The sequence below is a fragment of the Cololabis saira genome, chromosome 8 (genome assembly GCF_033807715.1).
Source record: "Cololabis saira isolate AMF1-May2022 chromosome 8, fColSai1.1, whole genome shotgun sequence".
NCBI classification, from domain to species: Eukaryota; Metazoa; Chordata; class Actinopteri; order Beloniformes; family Belonidae; genus Cololabis; species Cololabis saira.
The window spans coordinates 23938924-23957162 of NC_084594.1; the positions used below are offsets into that span (position 1 = coordinate 23938924).

At 40.3% G+C, this 18239-nt stretch overlaps 1 protein-coding gene across 5 annotated transcripts in view; it reads right to left on the bottom strand.

Moving 5' to 3' along the window:
• cacna2d2a (calcium channel, voltage-dependent, alpha 2/delta subunit 2a) overlaps positions 1-3844 on the bottom strand; it is a 175014-nt gene extending 171170 nt beyond the window's left edge. For all 5 annotated transcript variants that reach the window (XM_061727338.1, XM_061727340.1, XM_061727336.1 and 2 more), the window contains exon 1: positions 3420-3844. In XM_061727338.1, the coding sequence (XP_061583322.1) occupies positions 3420-3535 (116 nt within the window). In that variant the 5' untranslated portion in view covers positions 3536-3844. The remainder of the gene's footprint in view (positions 1-3419) is intronic.
• Between the last annotated feature and the right edge of the window lie 14395 nt (positions 3845-18239).

Here is an 18239-nt window from a genome sequence, read left to right on the forward strand (position 1 = left end):
AGGAACCATAATCTCATATCAATCGGCAGTTGGCAAGGTTTGAATTTTCATTAGTTGGTGCCAAGCTTCGTCTTGCTCATTTTGCCAGGACTAGCGTTGTCAGTGTTACTACTAGATTGGCTGGCAACGGTACACTTAGAAACTCCAGAAAAATGGAATCGACTGATACAGTGAATAAAGAGCAAATTAGTAAATTTAATCAGCAAACAATTCTAAGGTTAAATTTCCACTTTGAGGTCAAAGTTGACCATAAATCTTACTATGTTCTGCAGCCAACTACAGGCTGCAGATTTGGATTTTGGACAGATTTCATTCAGTGTTGCAAAGGCTCATGGGACTGTTAATATTTTCTGTTAAGTTAGTAGAGGTTGGTAATTTTACTGCACATACAAGTAGTATACGGTATGTAATGTATACTAGTCTGGAAGTCCTTGCTTGTAAATATTATCCCATTAAAAACAACTATGTTACAGGCACAAGCAAATCACACCACACTGTAGTGGATCATCCAATTTCCCATATGCATTATGGGAAATTGGATGCAAGCTAGATTGACCAGTTACTGGTCAGAGGTAGGAAACCATCTGAGTACTTCTCACATACTACAAATGGTACAACTGTTCACATGATGAGTATGTCAAAATCAGTGTGTACTAGTAGTACAGTATGTAGTCTGAAAGATGGCCTTAGTAATACAGCTGTTTCATGCTAAGTTACATTATGCTGTGATTTTTCCAATGACACCCCCCCCCCCCCCCCCCCCTACAAGAAAACACACAGTAATCACCACCTTGCTAAAATATCAAGTAAAATCATCAAAATACTGTATAAATTTTGAGTATTTTGTCAATTCCCACATAAAACCACATAAAAGACATATCAGCTCTTTCATGTCTCCTCCCAGATGTTCAGTTCACACAAACACATTTTCATCAAACCCAATCACAAGAAGTGGACTTAACAACACCTGCATCTTGTACTTTATGATCACTTCAGATTAATGTTGGACTCCTAAACAAAAAGGTGTATTGGGGGGGGGGGGGTCCCAAATAAGCAGAACTCCTCATTAAGTACAACTACTGAGATACCAGGATACGGCTGTTTGGTAGATTATACGCACTACTGGGGCCCGATGCTAAATGAATGCTCAGAGACCTTCTGTGTAATGAAAGCTGTGATCTCGTCTTTAAACAAACAAGTTGTTATGGTGTAAAACATTAAAGGCGGCGGATGCTCTATGGCTCTTTGGTGAGTGATGCAGTATTAAAAATGTTGCCATTTGCCTCTGGTGTTTCTGATGTGTATCAAGATTTGTGCTAACCAAACATTATAGAAGAGCAAGGATGTGATGAAATGCGTTTGGATGAAAGACCCGGGTGTCCGCCACACTCTGCCTCTACGTTCATTCTGCTGCAATGGATCTCATCATTCGAAGTGCCACGTTCAAATATCTATTAGGGTAGAAGGTGGGCTATTTTTTGGCTTGTGGAAATAACATTTTGAGGAGATTGCTGCTGTTATTTTACCATTGCAGAAAAGGCTTTACTTTCCCGAAGCATTAAAACATCAGTTTAGATTTCACCTATGAGAACAGGTTTCTTCACATTATTCAAAAGTGTGGAAATAATATCCTCTGCTATAAACAACACCGCAATACAATAACTACTTTAAAAAAGACACAATTAATTCAGCAGGCAACGTGTAGAAAAGACACACGTTATAGACACTGCTGTGAAATGAACTGTAGGACATGGTGCCCTTTCTTACAGACACACAGCTCTGAGCTGTGTGTGTGTGCGCGTGCATGCGTGTCTGTGCGTGTGTGTGTGTGTGTTAAAGGCCTATACGTCCGATGGACGGTCACAGCAGCTTCACACACTTCAATTATCTGGCAAATTCTGGCAAATAACACAGTAATGTGGGTGACCCAAAACCCAGTTTATAAATCCCAGGAGGTGACTGGATATAATACAGGACAGGCAGACTTGAGTGGTAGCAAGTAATGAGATTGTTTCTGTATTAAGAAGGTAACATTAATCCTTTTTTTTAACTGTAAAGGTAAAAGTGGAGAAGAAAATCAGCTGTAAGATCTTCAAAAGTAGAATGTATTCATCCACGATAAAAGAAAAACAGCAATTTTTAAGTTGAAATATGGTGAAACAAGTGCTTATTTTGTACTTCAAAGTATTCCAAGTGAAATATAATTTACCTGCACCACTTTTCCCAGCGGAGCTTAAGTAATCAAATCAATGATCCAGCTAATTGTCAATAGACAGTCATATAAAAGACAACTTATCTTTCCTTTGAAAGTCACCTTGGCCATGAAATTAACAAAGCCTGCGAGACTCTCAAGTGATCATCCTGTGATTGCTACACAGAGGAATCATTTAGATTCCTGTCATTTCTGGGATCCTCCCTGACTAAGAACAAGCCAGACTATATATGTGTTCACACCTGATTATCGTGACTATTTCAAACAGGGCGATGCAACATTTGACACAAACGCTCCCCAGACGTGCAGGGCTGTTGCACTCTTCGGATTTATTGTGCGACAATAAGATGTCAACATAGTCTCAAAGCATTCCTAACTTTTTAATTAGCCAATTTTAGGGCTTTATCTAACTTTTATAGATTATCCAACTTGGACGACTCACAGGCTGTAACTGTGTCACAGCAAGTGAGATAACTCGCTTACCTTTGCGTGCCCTTCAAGGTGAAAATCTCAAGACTGCATTAGTGCATTAGAATAGCATTTCTGTTTGACATTTTTCTTTATTATAGAGCTCTTATTCTCCAACAGGTGCACGCTGAAAAGTCCAACCACATATCTGTTCAGCTGGATCCTTTGCAGCGATTACTGGGATAATCATCATTTCCAACGTGTGACCCTTCTAGGTTTGCTTTGTGGTAGGAAATGGTCCAGTTTATTCAAAAGAAATAATGACATTTAAAAAAATGCGCTCTTTGGTGGTGTGGGCTTTAATTTGACATTAGGACTTTAAAGACCACCGTCATACCTACACGGGATGCTCTCACGTATGTTGTGACAGCAAAAACCATACATTGACTAACATTGGGCCCATTAATATTTGTATTTCCTGCATGTTTAAATAATTAACCAAGCAGCTTCGCTTGTTTTTGTACGCATGTAAAACGTGCGTGCTCATTACAGCCTCATCCCACGCTGGCAATGTCAAATTGAATAAGACTTTATAGCCATTCAACATCACCAAACCATAACAACAAAGACAACTATGTGTGAAGGCTGATTTATGGTTCCACGTTACACCAACGCAGGCTCTGCGTCGATTTAACGCGGAACCATAATTCACCTGTCCTAGTTCCGAGCTCCGCATCCTCCTCATCTCATCACCGCCTCATCCAGCAACCCCGACACCAGCAGGACCAGCTTTACTTACGTGTAGTGCTGAGGGAAGAGGTGCGTCCCGGCGGCCGGCGTGGACACACAGATGATAAGTACAGTTTGGATGGTGAAGAGGCAGAACACACCGAACGCCTGCGCGCAGATCGCCATTTTCCATTAAATATTCAAGAAACTAGGATGATAAATAAGAGAAGGACCGGAAGGACAGTCTCTCTCAGCAGCTGAGCTAAGAATAAACCAAGAAAGAAAGAAAGTGAGTGGTGGGAGGTGATGGTCGGCGGAGGCTTCTGGACACTTCAGTGAAATCTCTATCAGAGATAGAGATGGGTTGGTGTTGGCAGGCTTTTAAAAGGCTGAGGAAGATCAGGAGGATGCTCAGCTGCTGTGGCTGATGTGCCCGCCTGGCTGCTTGATCTGGCTGTCCTCCCTCCCTCGCTGCCACGGCGCACATTCGCTCCCTTTTCTCTCCCAGCAGCGTCTCTCCAGCGCAACAACCAAACAGAGACGCTCGCAGGGACAACACGGTTCCCACCGCAGCTTTCAAAATAAAACACATATTTGTAGTATTTAGGACACCGTGGTACCAGTGGCGTCAATTCAGTGGAAGCTAAGGTATGGCAAGGTTACGAGTCACAGAACTTAACTAGAGTATCAATCAACACGTCCAGCAAATAGGCTACTCATCACAGAAGTCTGCTATGGAGCTTATCTGTGTGGTTAAAAAAATTTGAACTTTTTCAAATGCAGTCTCGCTCACTGCAAAAACTCAATTTTACCAGGAATATTTGTCTTATTTCTAGTTAAAATGTCTAATTTTTAGTCAAAAAATCTCATTACACTTAAAACAAGAGTCATCACCAGAAAAATAACTTATTTGACCATTTTCACCTGTTTCAAGTCCATTTTCACTTGAAATAAGTAGAAAAATCTGCCAGTGGGATAAGATTTATCTTCTCATACAAGCAAAACAATCTTGTTCCACTGGCAGATTTTTCTACTTATTTTAAGTGAAAATCTACTTGAAACAGGTGAAAATGGTTGTTTTTGAATTCTTGTCTTAAATGTAATGAGATTTTTTTTTACTAAAAATTTGACATTTTAACTAGAAATAAGACAAATATTCTTGTTAAGATTTTGAGTTTTTGCAGTGTATAATAACTAGTGAAATCGATCATGTTGTTCTGATTTACATTTGTAGTTATTCTATATGTATTAAGTAATAGAATAATCAATACAAATGGACACAGAGTAATTCCATAAATGTATTTAAAAAACAAACATTTACATTTAACCCTTGAAGCCAAGGTGTGGCGGCTGCCGTACCTTGCCATACCCAATTGACGCCCCTGCGTGGTACTAAAGTGACTCATGAGCACAATCAATTTTGAGAAAAACGTCTCCAAGGAGAAGTCGGGAGTATTATTTTACCGGTATAGGAGGCAATTATTTTCCCACATCTGGTTCACTTATTCTATCAGTTTATACGCAGACATGCGCAACTCTGGAAAAAATGTTTCAATTGTAGCCTCCTTTTGACGCACGGACTTAAATCTACAATCATAAATTATTATTGTTTTATTTTGTAGCTCCAATAGCCCAGCTTCCTGTGTTTGTCTGTCTGTAACAATTGTTTCAGCGGTTCCTCCTCCGTACAGTCTATTCCTGTGCAAGGCTGATTTGTGGTTCCGCGTTACACCAACGCAGACGCTACGGCGAGGGCTACGCCGTAGCCTACGCCGTATGCTCTGCGTCGATTTAACGCAGAACCATAATTGAGGCTTGCGCAGGAGACGGAGGCGCGCATCAGGCCACCTCCTCTTTCTCCTCCTCGGGTCCGCTCTCCGTGCCCTGCTCTATCCACAAACTCCGGATTAAGAAGCAGAAATCAGGACTTTATTTAGCTAATTAAAGCCATGACTCCAGAGGGGTCTATTGTATTAACTGAAGTGTAAACATTCAGCAATCACAGTGGGGCTGCTCCCCCCAACTACATTTGTTCCACTTATTATCACATCTAGTCCAGTGGATGGGCATTTATGTTGAGAGAATTAATAACCTCGTTTTTTGGAGATATATAGCCATTGTTTCAATTTCTCGCCAGCTATTTAAACGGAGCTTTAACTTTGCAGAGGGGCAGAGTGGGTCCTCATGTTTCTCATATGTAGAGACTTTTGGAGAATGGCAGGCTTATTAACAGGGCCTTTTTTAGTGGAGTGATTTCTCCTCTGGACTTATGATACTATACGTGCGATACTGTTCATTTTAATAATACACGAGGATGGTGGATGCACTCAATACTCAGAGTAAATCTAATACAGCATGAAGTTACCCCCAGAGAAGAGACTATCTCTGTGTGTCAGCTGTGTGTGTGCAGGTGAGCATTACTGCATGCACACCTGGTCCTGTCTTATTTCCTCTTCCAACACTGCTGTTTGTTCTCTGATCTTGTTATTTCAGCTGGGGGGCATGGTTGGTGTGACACATTTGTACCCAAACAGGTCACTTTTTTCTTCCTTTTTTTTCTTTCTAGGTAAACTTAATTAAAAGACTTACGTACTTTGAGCCCCATTCATATTTGTTTCTGATGTCAAAATCGTTAACACTGTCTTTAGAAAATACAAAACGGAGGATTTAAAAAGACAAATTCTAAAGCCCACCCCCGAAATTTCCAGATGTCTTCCAGTCCTATAGCAGAGGTAACGGACATGTCCCCCCCATCCTTTGGTTGCCTCTGGGGGAGTCTTACATCTTGCAGATCACATGGTGGGAATAGAGAGCCAGACAGTCTTGTGGCTGTGTTGTCCTTGGCTCAGTCAGTTATCAGGGTACACACTGGTGCTCCGGTACAGAACGCTGTGCAGCAGTCAGCAGGGTTGCTCCACAGCATTTTCTGTGTCCTCGTTGGCAGCAATAGAAGGGCTGTTTAGGTAGAACAGACATACTGTGGACCCTAACCCATAGCCCTCAGTGTGGGGAAGGAAAACCCACCTGATGGAAGGGAGGATGAGCTAATCACACAGATATCACGGGTCATTCAGTCAGAGCAAATATCTGATTACTCCCCAGGGGAAAAAATGCCTATATTCCTTAGAGCTATTAATTTCCAAAACAAGCTACTCCCTTTCATCCATGTCACAAATCCAATCTGCATTAGAGAAGCAGCAGACAGTCTTGTTTTGATTGGTTGTAATATCTTGTGCACAAAAATATCCTTAATTGACGGCCAGGCATACGTTAATGTGGCCATATCTTCCCATTTTGACATAAATAACCACAGGCAGATGTTGTAGCGTGATTTAGCCACATCCACATGGACTCACTTCTGCTGACTCACAGACACCCCTTATTCTCTCCTTTCATTCAAACACGCATTAAGCAAACCTTTATAGCCATTTAAATGTAGCTTGGCGAAATATAAATGCACAGCAATTTGATTTTGTTATCTTTCCTGGCTGAAAGAGTTATCTAGAGCAGGGAGGGGTTTTTTCGGAGCATGTTGAGATCTTTCCTGCATGGTCCTGCTGCCTCTGGGTGTGACGCATCTGCCAAGCCTGCGAAAAAGCTGGCAAACAATTTAAACAGCAATTTATGGTGATTTTGCCACATTCAGCTTTGTCGGTGACCTACCTTGGTGTGGTGACAAAAGGAGGGCAGACAAGAGGGGTGAATGTCAAACTGCAGCCTTGCATCTCACTGGACACGCTTCAATGCTTCCAGACGATCCGCTCTTTATTATGGCTGGTCGATCAGACCAGCTAAGAGATCTGCTTAGTGAAAACACGCAGATCAATCGGCTCGGCTGGTCCTTCAAACGATGAGAGAGGGAGTCAAGAGGTGGGTCTCCACAACTCAGGGTCTCTCTTACTGGCATTTCAGTTTCTCATGAAGAGATTGACCTGCCAATCTGTTATTGATCCAGGGAGTAGTGCAGAGGACGACGGGCCGGGCTGTTCTTTGGGAGACTCCAGCTTTCTTTCTCTGGACTGTTTCCCCAGACAGAGGTGAAGTAGGTTGGAGAAGAATTAATCACTCCTTGTTTCTCTGTCTGCAGGCCTGAGGGAAGTTACCAGTAAAAGGCGCACCCCAAACAACTAGACACACACAAGCACTAGCTGCTTATCTTCTGCTTTCTACACCTTATCCATCTTCTCTCTGCCTCCATGACCTCCTCCTCCATCTCTCTTTGTGGCCTGTATGCTGATGCTCTGCTGCACCGGACACAAAAGTGAGGCGTCATGCCGTAAAACAAAGCCGACTCAGCACTGTGAAAGTTAAGATTATATAGTCCTGATTGGGGAAGAACTGTGTATCGCATTCACCTCAGTTCATAGTTGCCCTTGAGAGTCTGAATGCTCTCGCCAAACTTCAAGGATCCTCTCAAGTGCTCAAGTACTACAGCAAAGACGAGTCCGCGTGCCCTTGTCCTTTATTGCAACATATTTAAGAGATCAGCTGAGCGATTCCAGCAATCAAGGTTATCTTTCTTGTGTGTCACTCTCAGTTCTCTATCTGCTCACCTCTCAGTTTATCCTCGCATTCATCCTCATCGACTCACCAGATCAGCAAGGTCCCAATTCAGAATTGGGACACAGAATTTGCACACTCTTAGAGACGTCCAGTGGATTTAAATACAGAATTTAGCTCAAGTAAACATGTTTACAGCCCAAGTTCATCATTATTTTGCCGCGTGACTAACAGTGCTCTGTATACCTCCCTTACTGTAAAATAAACATGCCTAGAGATGTGGGGCTGCAAGGCACTCTGGAAGTTTCATGCTCAAATGTCAGAGCATTTTCATCCTGCGATGATGACTCAGTCTTCTCGGTCTTAGTCTGCATGAAAGAACAACAGCGACAATTAATGGTCCAACCCCTTCACGTGTAGAAGCAGGGAAACAGTCGCTACGCTAAAAGCTGCATGCACACAAGAGTTATTGGGACAGCGAGAATCCCACCATCAACCACCTGACATACACCGGTGGGTGAGGTGGCGTTGGGACGAGCAGGAGGGAGCATGTGAAAACAGAACAAGACTCAGCAGTCATTGACATGCTCTGCTAGAGGCCTAATGGCCCCTGGGTAATGGCCCTCTTTGGTCTACAGGAAATCCTTCCTCATGCATACATCAAAGCTGGGATTGAAAAGGATACAGAGTGGAAATAGAGAGGAGGGAAAGAGACATCAGCGGCACACTGGGAGGAAGCTCTAGGTTATGTTTGTGAACTTCATATCAGCATGGTAGATCAAAAAGAAAAGACAAAACGAACTAACTTGAGATAACAGTAAAAGGTGTCAGAATATCATAACCGGTGCAGTGATAGATCTTTTTATGCTCAGTGCACAGCACATGTTTCGCTTTCCTTGACACCCACGTTTTAACTCACTTTGTTGACACACACTCTCTATGAGTTATCAGCCAGCTGCTAATATGAGACCTACAACTCATCACCCCCCCAACCCTGCTTTTGCTTTCACTGTCAATGAGCCATCTGCTTGGTCTGAATGTTGCAAATCTGTCAATGCTACCTTATTATAATTCAGACAAAAGTGTTTGTCGCTACACTGACTGTATTTGCAAAGTCTCGCTTTGCTCCATATGGTTGGCACATGTAAGGACATCTCTGTGTGTCCTCCGTTCTGTGGGTAAAGGCAGCGAAGCAATGCTAATTCACATTCAAGAGAAAGCCGTGACCTCTAACTGCCCTGCTCAGTGAAGTGGACTATGCCAATCCTGCCCTTTTCTCCATGAATCTCCAGATTCAACCTTTGGCTTTTGTCCCACCTTCTGGCAAGACTCGTGAAACGTCTGAGAAAATGTTTCCATCGTTCAGAGCAATCATATTCAACTGAGGTGGAAACAAAGAAAAAGCTACTTTAAGCTACCCCACAAATCCATGCTGACATTAAATTAGCCTTCAATGCTTTTGCTTTGGGAGAAGCACTAAACGCTGCCATATACAGTAGTTCACTTTGAACAGTGTCAGTTCTAAAACGGCAAAACTACCAGGCCTGTGGAGCCTTCAGAGGTTTGATAAGGAAAGTGGGTGGTCCTGTCTGAACGTGGTCTACTCCTCTTTTCTTGTCATTGTAGAGTGAGAAGTGCACAGTCGCTTGCCCGCCCTGCTGTCAAATTAAAGCACATCTTAATTGGCATTAAAACTGGCGATAAGGGCTTAATGAAGGAATTAATAGATAACACGCACATTCTGGAGCTTTTTATCCACAATCACACTCTGACAGACGCACAAACACACCAAATAGTACTCAAACAGGCTTATTTTACAACCAAAGTCGGAGTGAGTTAAACATTTTTTGTTTTGTAAAAAAGATGGTGTGGTTTTTCAAGACTGCGTTAAGACAGAAATTCAATTAAACTTCAAAATATTTGATGAAGCTCCAAAGGGAAATTGTTGCAGTAGTCGTGACTTAAAGGTATAGTCTGTAATCGTATTCAAAAACATTTATTGTTATACTGGGTGAAATGGTCCTTCCATCCTGAGAGTAGCCAGTGAATAATGTGTTCAGAAAAGCTTTAATCCTGTAAAAACTCTGACCAATCTGTTTTTTGCGCACCGAGTGGCACGGATTGGTCAGAGGACCAGAGGCTTGGCAGGGGGGAAAGAACCAATCAGATGCCTTCATTTTAAGCGACAAACAGGGGAAACATCAGGTGTCATATGCCACTCTAAAAATGTGGGTTTTGAGGAGGGACTTGAAACGGGAGAAGGAGTCAGTGTTCCTGAGGTCAGGGGGGAGGGAGTTCCAGAGATGAGGGGCAGAGTGGCTGAAAGCTCTTAGACCCCATGGTAGACAGACGGACTGGGCGGACGGTGAGGGTGATGGAAGAAGCAGACCTGAGAGGCCGGGTGGGGACATTGATATGAAGGAGGTCAGAGAGGTATGGGGGAGCGTCACGCCCCCATACCACTAAATATAGTAACAATGCACATATATATGCCTTAGGTTTTTACCAGCATGGTATCAACCATTAATATGTGTGCAGACAAGGTAAAAAAAAAAAAAAAACACGTCTACACCCATTACTAGTGATGTTAATTATTTTTAAAATTATTGTCATTCATCTGTCTTTCTTGTGATCAATGTTTATCGCTCAGTAAGGGCCCCGTGTTTGGTATAATGCTGCATTCAACAGCAAGTACGAGCTCTGAAGTTCTGAGTGATAAACTTCAAAGACAACCATTTATACAAATAAGATTATCTGGTCAGGAACTGAGGTAAGGTTTGCCAAGTCTAAATTCCATATTTTGCATAATTTCCCAGAAAATCAGCTTTTATGAAATAAAAGCACACAATCTTTCATTGCCCATACTCATCAAACAAAACATTAGACAAGGCACTCTCTGAATACTGATGAGACTTTTGTGTTAATAGTGGAGTAAAGAAAGAAACAAGAACATTTTGTTTATTGGATGTTTCAAGGTCAAAAAAGATTTTTTTCTGAGTTATGTATAGGTACAGTGAATGCAACATCTCTTTATTGTTCAATGCTGCTCTCACCCTTCCAGTATTTTCCGTTACGTTCTCCCCTGACACTCATCACAATCCCTTCAGCTTTGCTGGTGTTCAGACACAAATAGTTAAGTTCCCACCAGTTTCCCAAACTGTTAATAACTCTCTGCATTTATGATATACACTCTCCCATGATGCATTGAAAAAATGCAGAACCATCAGAGAGCAGATGAGTTTTTCGTGATAGGTGCAAAATTGAACAACCATTAGTCCAGTCAGACACATGAATACCTGAATATACGGTTCCACACGGTCAGAATCTCCACTGACAAGATTCCAGGCTTGCAAAATTACCACCATTAAGCCAGGATGTTTAACAACATTCCATACTGCTATATCAAATCACATTTTGTTTGTATAGCACTTTTCGTACAATAAAATGCAGCACAAAGTGCTACACAGCTGCAACTAAAAAGAAAACAACCAATAATGGTCAATAATGCAGCAGAACTGAGCTAAATGTGCACAGTGAAGGGAACTGTAAAATTTTGGTTTATGTTAATGAGATGTCAAAATTCTTTATGTAGGAGCACTCACATTTTGACATCAAATCCATAGCAAGTACACCAAAATGAATTATGGCTGAAGTCTAGTTCTTTCAAGGTTAAAACAAATGTATCCAAATTGAAACTGTGTAAAGCAAAACAAATGTAAAAAGAAGGAATAACATACATACGTACATATATACACAAACATATATACACACACACACACACACACACACATACACACACACACACACATATATATATATATATATATATATATATATATATATATATATATATATATATATATATATATATATACTGTATGTGTATAATTTACGAACTGTTTTAGTACTGTTGGAACTACATTACTGTCATGATATCATAATGATATCATAGTGATGCTTATTTACCAAGTTTCCTTCTCAAACTAAAGGCCATCAACCTTGTGCTTCTTTAGGCTTCTCTGATTCTCACCTGCTGCTCTAATAGCACATGCTGTATCTGGTTTTTGCGTGTCTTTCTGTGGTCCAGCTGGCACCTCTTCCCCATAGCATGGCGGCAGGAAAGTACAAAAACTCCACACCGAAAAGCCAACCAAGGTGAAATTTGCTAGTGTGCTTCGCAGGTGAAACTCTGAGCTTTGTTTTTATTGGGAAAGCTCCATCTGAGCACCTAATGAAGCCAGCAGTGTAAATCTTCCCTTATTACTGCTAATGGATTGTTTATATGCTTATTCTATCCTGGGCTTAGAAAAGTATTGCACAAATCCTTGTTATCAGTGTCATTACTGCATCACCTCAAGCATGCAGGGATAAGCAGCATTACTGAAATCAATCATTTACAATGAAAATATGGGGGCAGAAATCTATATAAGCACAAACCTTTGTCGTTTTTTTTTTTTTTTTTTACATAGGTGTATATTTGCCCCCCCTCCCCATTCCTCCTGAGCTGCAAGTTTGGCTATTTCCCCAGACATGTGTTACACAGACAGAGGGAGGCAGATGCTTTCCTGTCCTCCCAGAGGAGACTGCAACACATGTGGAGAGTGACTAGGCTGGTCATATTAAACACACCATGTGCACACTGCATGTGACTGTGTGCGCAAGGCTGCGTGCTTGCATGTGGACTAAAGATGAGCATGGAGTGAGACACCTAGTGGCGAGTGCTCGGTACTTCAACAATAACAACGTGTAACCTGATCTATTTGACCTCAATATGACCCCTGGAGCGCCGCATGTGTCTGCATGTAAACACTTTCCAGCCACACAAACTGTGAAAAATTTAGCAGATATTGATCATCAGTAATTTCTAATTGACAAAGGATGTCCAGGTGATTGTTTTTCAATTCAAGTTTCTCCAGAAGCTGAGAATTAAAAAGGATTGAGTGGACAGATTTTAGGCTTTTTTTTTTTGAATCCCTCACGCTTCAGAAAACATTTTTAAACAAAAGTCTTTGGTTATTGAATTGAATTTTTTTTTAAAGCAACATTTAATTAATTTCAACCCAATACCATTTTTTGTGGAGGAAAATGTGGCTTTAATGTGCATTTATTGGCTACTATATGCTACTATATGCCTGTGTGTGTTTGTCAAATTGAAGATATTGCTGCCGTATGATACCATCTTTCCTGCTGTCATAACAATAGCTCTTGCACTTGATGTCATCTGTCAAACTATCAGTGCCAGGACATGGTCTGCTGCTCCCATGAGGCTGCAGACCTGATTCACCACCCTTTTTTTCTTTTTTTAATGGTGGGTGGTTTCTTTCTCCCCAGGAGTTGCCTCTGCACTGCTTGGATGCATGTTTTCTCAGCTCTCTACGCTGTACTGTATTAATGATGCCCTGCTAAGAGCTTATTATTTGTGCAGGGGATATTCAGGATCTATTAGCAGCATGGTATAGCTTATCTCAATTCAATCTAATGGCCTGGTAATCAAAACATTTGCATACAAGTAAACAGGACCCTGCAATCCCTCCATAGTTATTCGTTGTAAATTACGAAGCTTTCGCATTTCGGATGAACACTTAATTCTAAGTAGAAAATAGGCTATCTCTGATCACGCAATTTGTGAGCTGTAGCTTTAAAACTCTGAGTTAAAATTAATTGTTTAGTCTCTGACATAGATGTAAGCGAGAATCACTGCTTAGAGGTTGTTTTTTTTAACACCTGCCTTTGTACCCTCACATAGAAATCAAAGTTACAGCAAAGGCAAACAGGTTTTATGTTGCATGATGTCTGTATGAGCCTCTTCACAAATCTACAGCCTCTTTGTTTCCACTAAGCTGGAAGGCAGGAGCAGCCAGTAGACCAGCAGACAGGAGATTAAGACCTGAATCAAAAAGCAGATTATTGGTTTGTGTGTCTGTGTGCGTGTGTTTGAGCACGAATGTGGGTTCGGGTGGGTGTATTTGTTCATGCATGCAACTGCTCTTAACTCAAATTGATCATCTAACTGTGCAAATATGTCTGCATGTACACTGAACTGACTTTTACTTGTTACAGTGTCTAAGCAGTGGCAATAAGCGATTAAGTAAACACGTACAGGCGACCACCTCTACGAGTCACACACGTTAAAGCTTTTGAACGCTGACACTCTGGCTCACACAGCCAGAGATAATTTCATGCATTGCAGCAACAATGTGAAAGGTTGCCAAGAGTGAGAAAACATGTCAACCACGAGCGCACGCCGCAATCCCTCCATGCTCTGACTTTGTGTGCTAACACAGTCGTATCTCAGGCCGGCCTCTGTAATCATCCCCCAAGTGATCAACGGTGATAATATCAAGCAAAGCTCGACACACAGGACAACGCCAACAACCAGTTTGCCACTGAAATTGGGTGATGGAGCATAAACAAAGGCACTCCTTAAATTCAAATCCCTCCTCGGATGTTGTGATAATTGAGTTCAACTCTGCTGAACGAGAATAATGATTGCGACTAAGAGCTTATCAAAAACTCCTGTGTCTGGGCCACCTGAAGCATGTCCAGGAATACAATGAATGTAGAAGCTCCAGCCTCTCAGTAATCCTACATTGCCCTTGCAGATGATTGTGCATGTAATTGTAATAACGGAGTAATAAAGCTCAATTTTTTTTTTGCAACTTCTGTTCTTTTAGACACTTTTGACTGTTACTTCCATAATTTAAAACATACCCACTAAAACTGTTTCATAGCAACAAAAAGGTTGAACAGGGCGGGGGAAAAGGAGACACATAAAAACTGTTAAATAGAGGATGAAGTAGCACAAATTACACAGTTTGTGAATGTTTAAACTAATTTATGGATATTTTGAAAGAGAGTTTTGCCCGAGACCTCTGCACCACCCATAATGAAAACAATAATAATTGTAAAAAGTTTTTTACAATAACAAAAGTAAAGAATGACTCAATGTCTTCACAGAGATGCAAAAAAATATAAATCGGAAAAATTGATGTTTAGAATAACAAAATTAGAAAACTCAAAACTTTGGATGTTTTTTTTAATATCAATAGGAAATTAACACTTTCAAGTCTATTATTTCACATTTCATGTCCCCTTTTTTCCATGTGTCTGGTAGTGGACCACCATGCTCCATCAGAACAGTTTCAATGCTATTTGGATACGAATCTATTGAAGTCAGGGCCCCACTTTCTGATTGATAATCCCTGCTCTGGTGTTTTGATGATGGAGACGGAGTGATGTCTAACATGTCGGTCAAAAATCTCCTGCTGGTATTCAGATGGGTGGAGATCTGGTGACTGTAATGTGTGATTCACATAATTGTCACATTCTAATGAAATATTTCAGTGAGCCCCTTCTGTCCTGGGGATGGACACAGCTTTTATCATATAATAACAGTGATCACTCAGAAACATTTTATTTTTTATCCTCATCATTCCCAGTGTAATGAAAAATCAGACCAAAACCAATTAGTGTTCCTCACAGCAAAGCAGACCCACCAGTCTTTCCTCACAGACATGCATGTTCTCTCACTCACATTCACTTGTAATATGGTGAAGAATGACAAATTAGATCATATCATTTGTTTATGCTTGTGTGTTAAAATCCCAGGATTTCTGTCCAATTGAAATCTGGAATGTGCATAAACCCTTTAAGCTTCAGCCTATTTTCAATGTCCATCTGCTTCTCTGCAGTGGGGCCTCCCAATTGGGAATTGTGGAATGGGTTAATCTTTACAAAGAGGGTTTTTTGCACTGCGCCCCCCCTCCAGTTTACCTTTTCTAGGTGTTTGTAGACAAACTGTCTTCCTGACAGACTGATGACTTCCTACAAAGACATTCTCAGATCCCTGAATTGCTCTTCTTTGTTTCCTTCATGTCATAATTGTACATTGGTACTCATATCACAATGTGGATGTAATTCATTTATTGAGTTTTTATACCCTTTTATAATATTCTAAAATATTACTTTGCAGCCACTTCTATAAAAAAATTGTTAGCATCAAAGAGTAAACTGAATAAACTACAACTATAACTCATTTTGATGAGAAAACAGTGTGCAAAAGGTCGCACTCCCTCTTTTAATCCCATTTGCCAGTATGATTCAATTTCACAGCTCTTTTTAGGTCCCAGTACAGCATTTCTGTTTTTTGACAAAATTATTCCAAAACGTTGGTTCTTTTATTTAGTACCTATTATGATACAGATTTGCTAGTGTGCTTCAGGTTATTGTCCTGTTTTACGGTTTAAATTTGACCAAGCTTTAGCTGACAGAAACAGCTGCAAAACAAATCCCAAATCCTCACCCCTCCAGCACTGGACGTGGCATGAGGTGAAATGCTGTTTGGTTTTCACCAAGCACAACACTGGGCATTAAGGCTAAACGTCTCCACGTTGGTCTGCTCTATCCTTTGTCCCAGACGTGCAATATGATCATATCTGTTCAGTCCGTAGTCATGCTATCATGTTCTTTTAGAGAGAAAAGGCCTTTTAACACTTCCAAACAAACTGTACCTGCTCAGTCTTCTTTCCTCTTATGGTGTCATACTTAAACATTTAACTGATGATGCCGGAAAAGTCTGAGATGTACCTCTTACATTTTCTGTTCTTATTTTCCCCCCTGGCAGTATCTGGGATAATATTGCTACATATGTTTTTAGAGGCACATAATTAACAAAAAACACACAAGATTAAGAGGGGGTAGTACATTTTGCATATGACTGTATGTGTTAAATAGGCAGAGAGCTAGTGGGGGCTTGTTTCCACAGAGACAAGAAATACACTTCACATTTTTAATCACTGTAGGGATCATTCCAGACTGGATATGTTCATATTTATTTCTTTTTGTGCAAATGTAAAACAAAAGATCATAATGTCATAATTTTATATATATTAGATTTATATAAACCAGGAAGTGATTTGTTAAACTGTTTGAGTAAACTGTGAGTAAACTGCAAAAAACTGAGTCCTGAGAGGAATTGTTTTTTTTCTTCATTCAATTTTTGAGACCAGTACAGGCCAAAATAGCTGACATTGTGGTGTTGTGAAGCATTCCATCTTCGTTTCAGATCTTCCGCTAACCATTTAGTGTTCTATTAATCTGCTGTAGATCACTGACACACAGTGGAGGCAGATGAGCAGGATGTGGAGATTGACTATAGATAACTTAGCTGTTGATGAAAGAAACAAATAGTAGGTTTTATAATAAGAACGAGACACAGTCTCACCCTTAATCAAGCATCATTTTTTGAACTGGCTGTCGTCTTTGCAGGAGATAGAGCATTGATTTCAGGTTGTAAAGTGAGAGCCTATTGATCAAAAATTCTTTGTAAAGCCTGTACCTATAGCTATACAGCAGGGCAACTGGGTTGGTTTTAGTTAGGACGCGTGCTTTAAACAAATTCAAAAGCTCAGACATAGGATCCAGGTAGAATATGCCAATCCATTTATTTGATATGCAGCAGCACTCAAAACGAACATAAATCCACTGTTTAAACGCATAAACATAAACTTGTGACTGAACGCCACTGTCTGTCTTGCACGGTCGAAAACTGTCTGTCTTCCCCCTGTCGCACCTGAGTGCAATCACCACCAAGGAAGGTAATAATGGTTTCTATGACAACCACCCACCAAGACTGATTGAATGATTGACAGGTATAACATGATGTCACCATAAGGGGAATGACAATTCATATTCAGTTTGAGATTCATTTAGTAATATGTTTGAATAAATAAAACAAAATTTTTCTTTCTTTCTTTCTTTCTTTCTTTCTTTCTTTCTTTCTTTCTTTCTTTCTTTCTTTCTTTCTTTCTTTCTTTCTTTCTTTCTTTCTTTCTTTCTTTCTTTCTTTCTTTCTTTCTTTCTTTCTTTCTTTCTTTCTTTCTTTCTTTCTTTCTCATAAATGGAAAAACATTGCAGAAGCCAAATGTTGCAAATATCATGTTAGACATATTGAAACAGAATAAAAAAATACTTTACATGCACACTTACATGTTAACAAACCTATCAATATATATATATATATATATATATATATATATATATATATATATATATATATATATATATATATATATATATATATATATATATATATATATATATATATATATATAATATATATAATAATATATCCTGCCCTATCAATGAGCTTAAATTAAGGACTCTGGTACATTTTCCATCAGTTTTGCCCTTGATTTGTCCCAGGAAGAGAGAGGAGATTTTCCCCTCTGGTACTCAAGAGACACTGACTGGCTGTGACTATAACAGAATTTAAAACAGTAAATAATGAGGTAATGAGCTTTGAGTCTACTGTCATCTCCAGTCTAGCTATGGCTATCAGCTCGGATATTAGCCGGTAAATCTGAATGGCTTCTATCTGAGACAGTATACG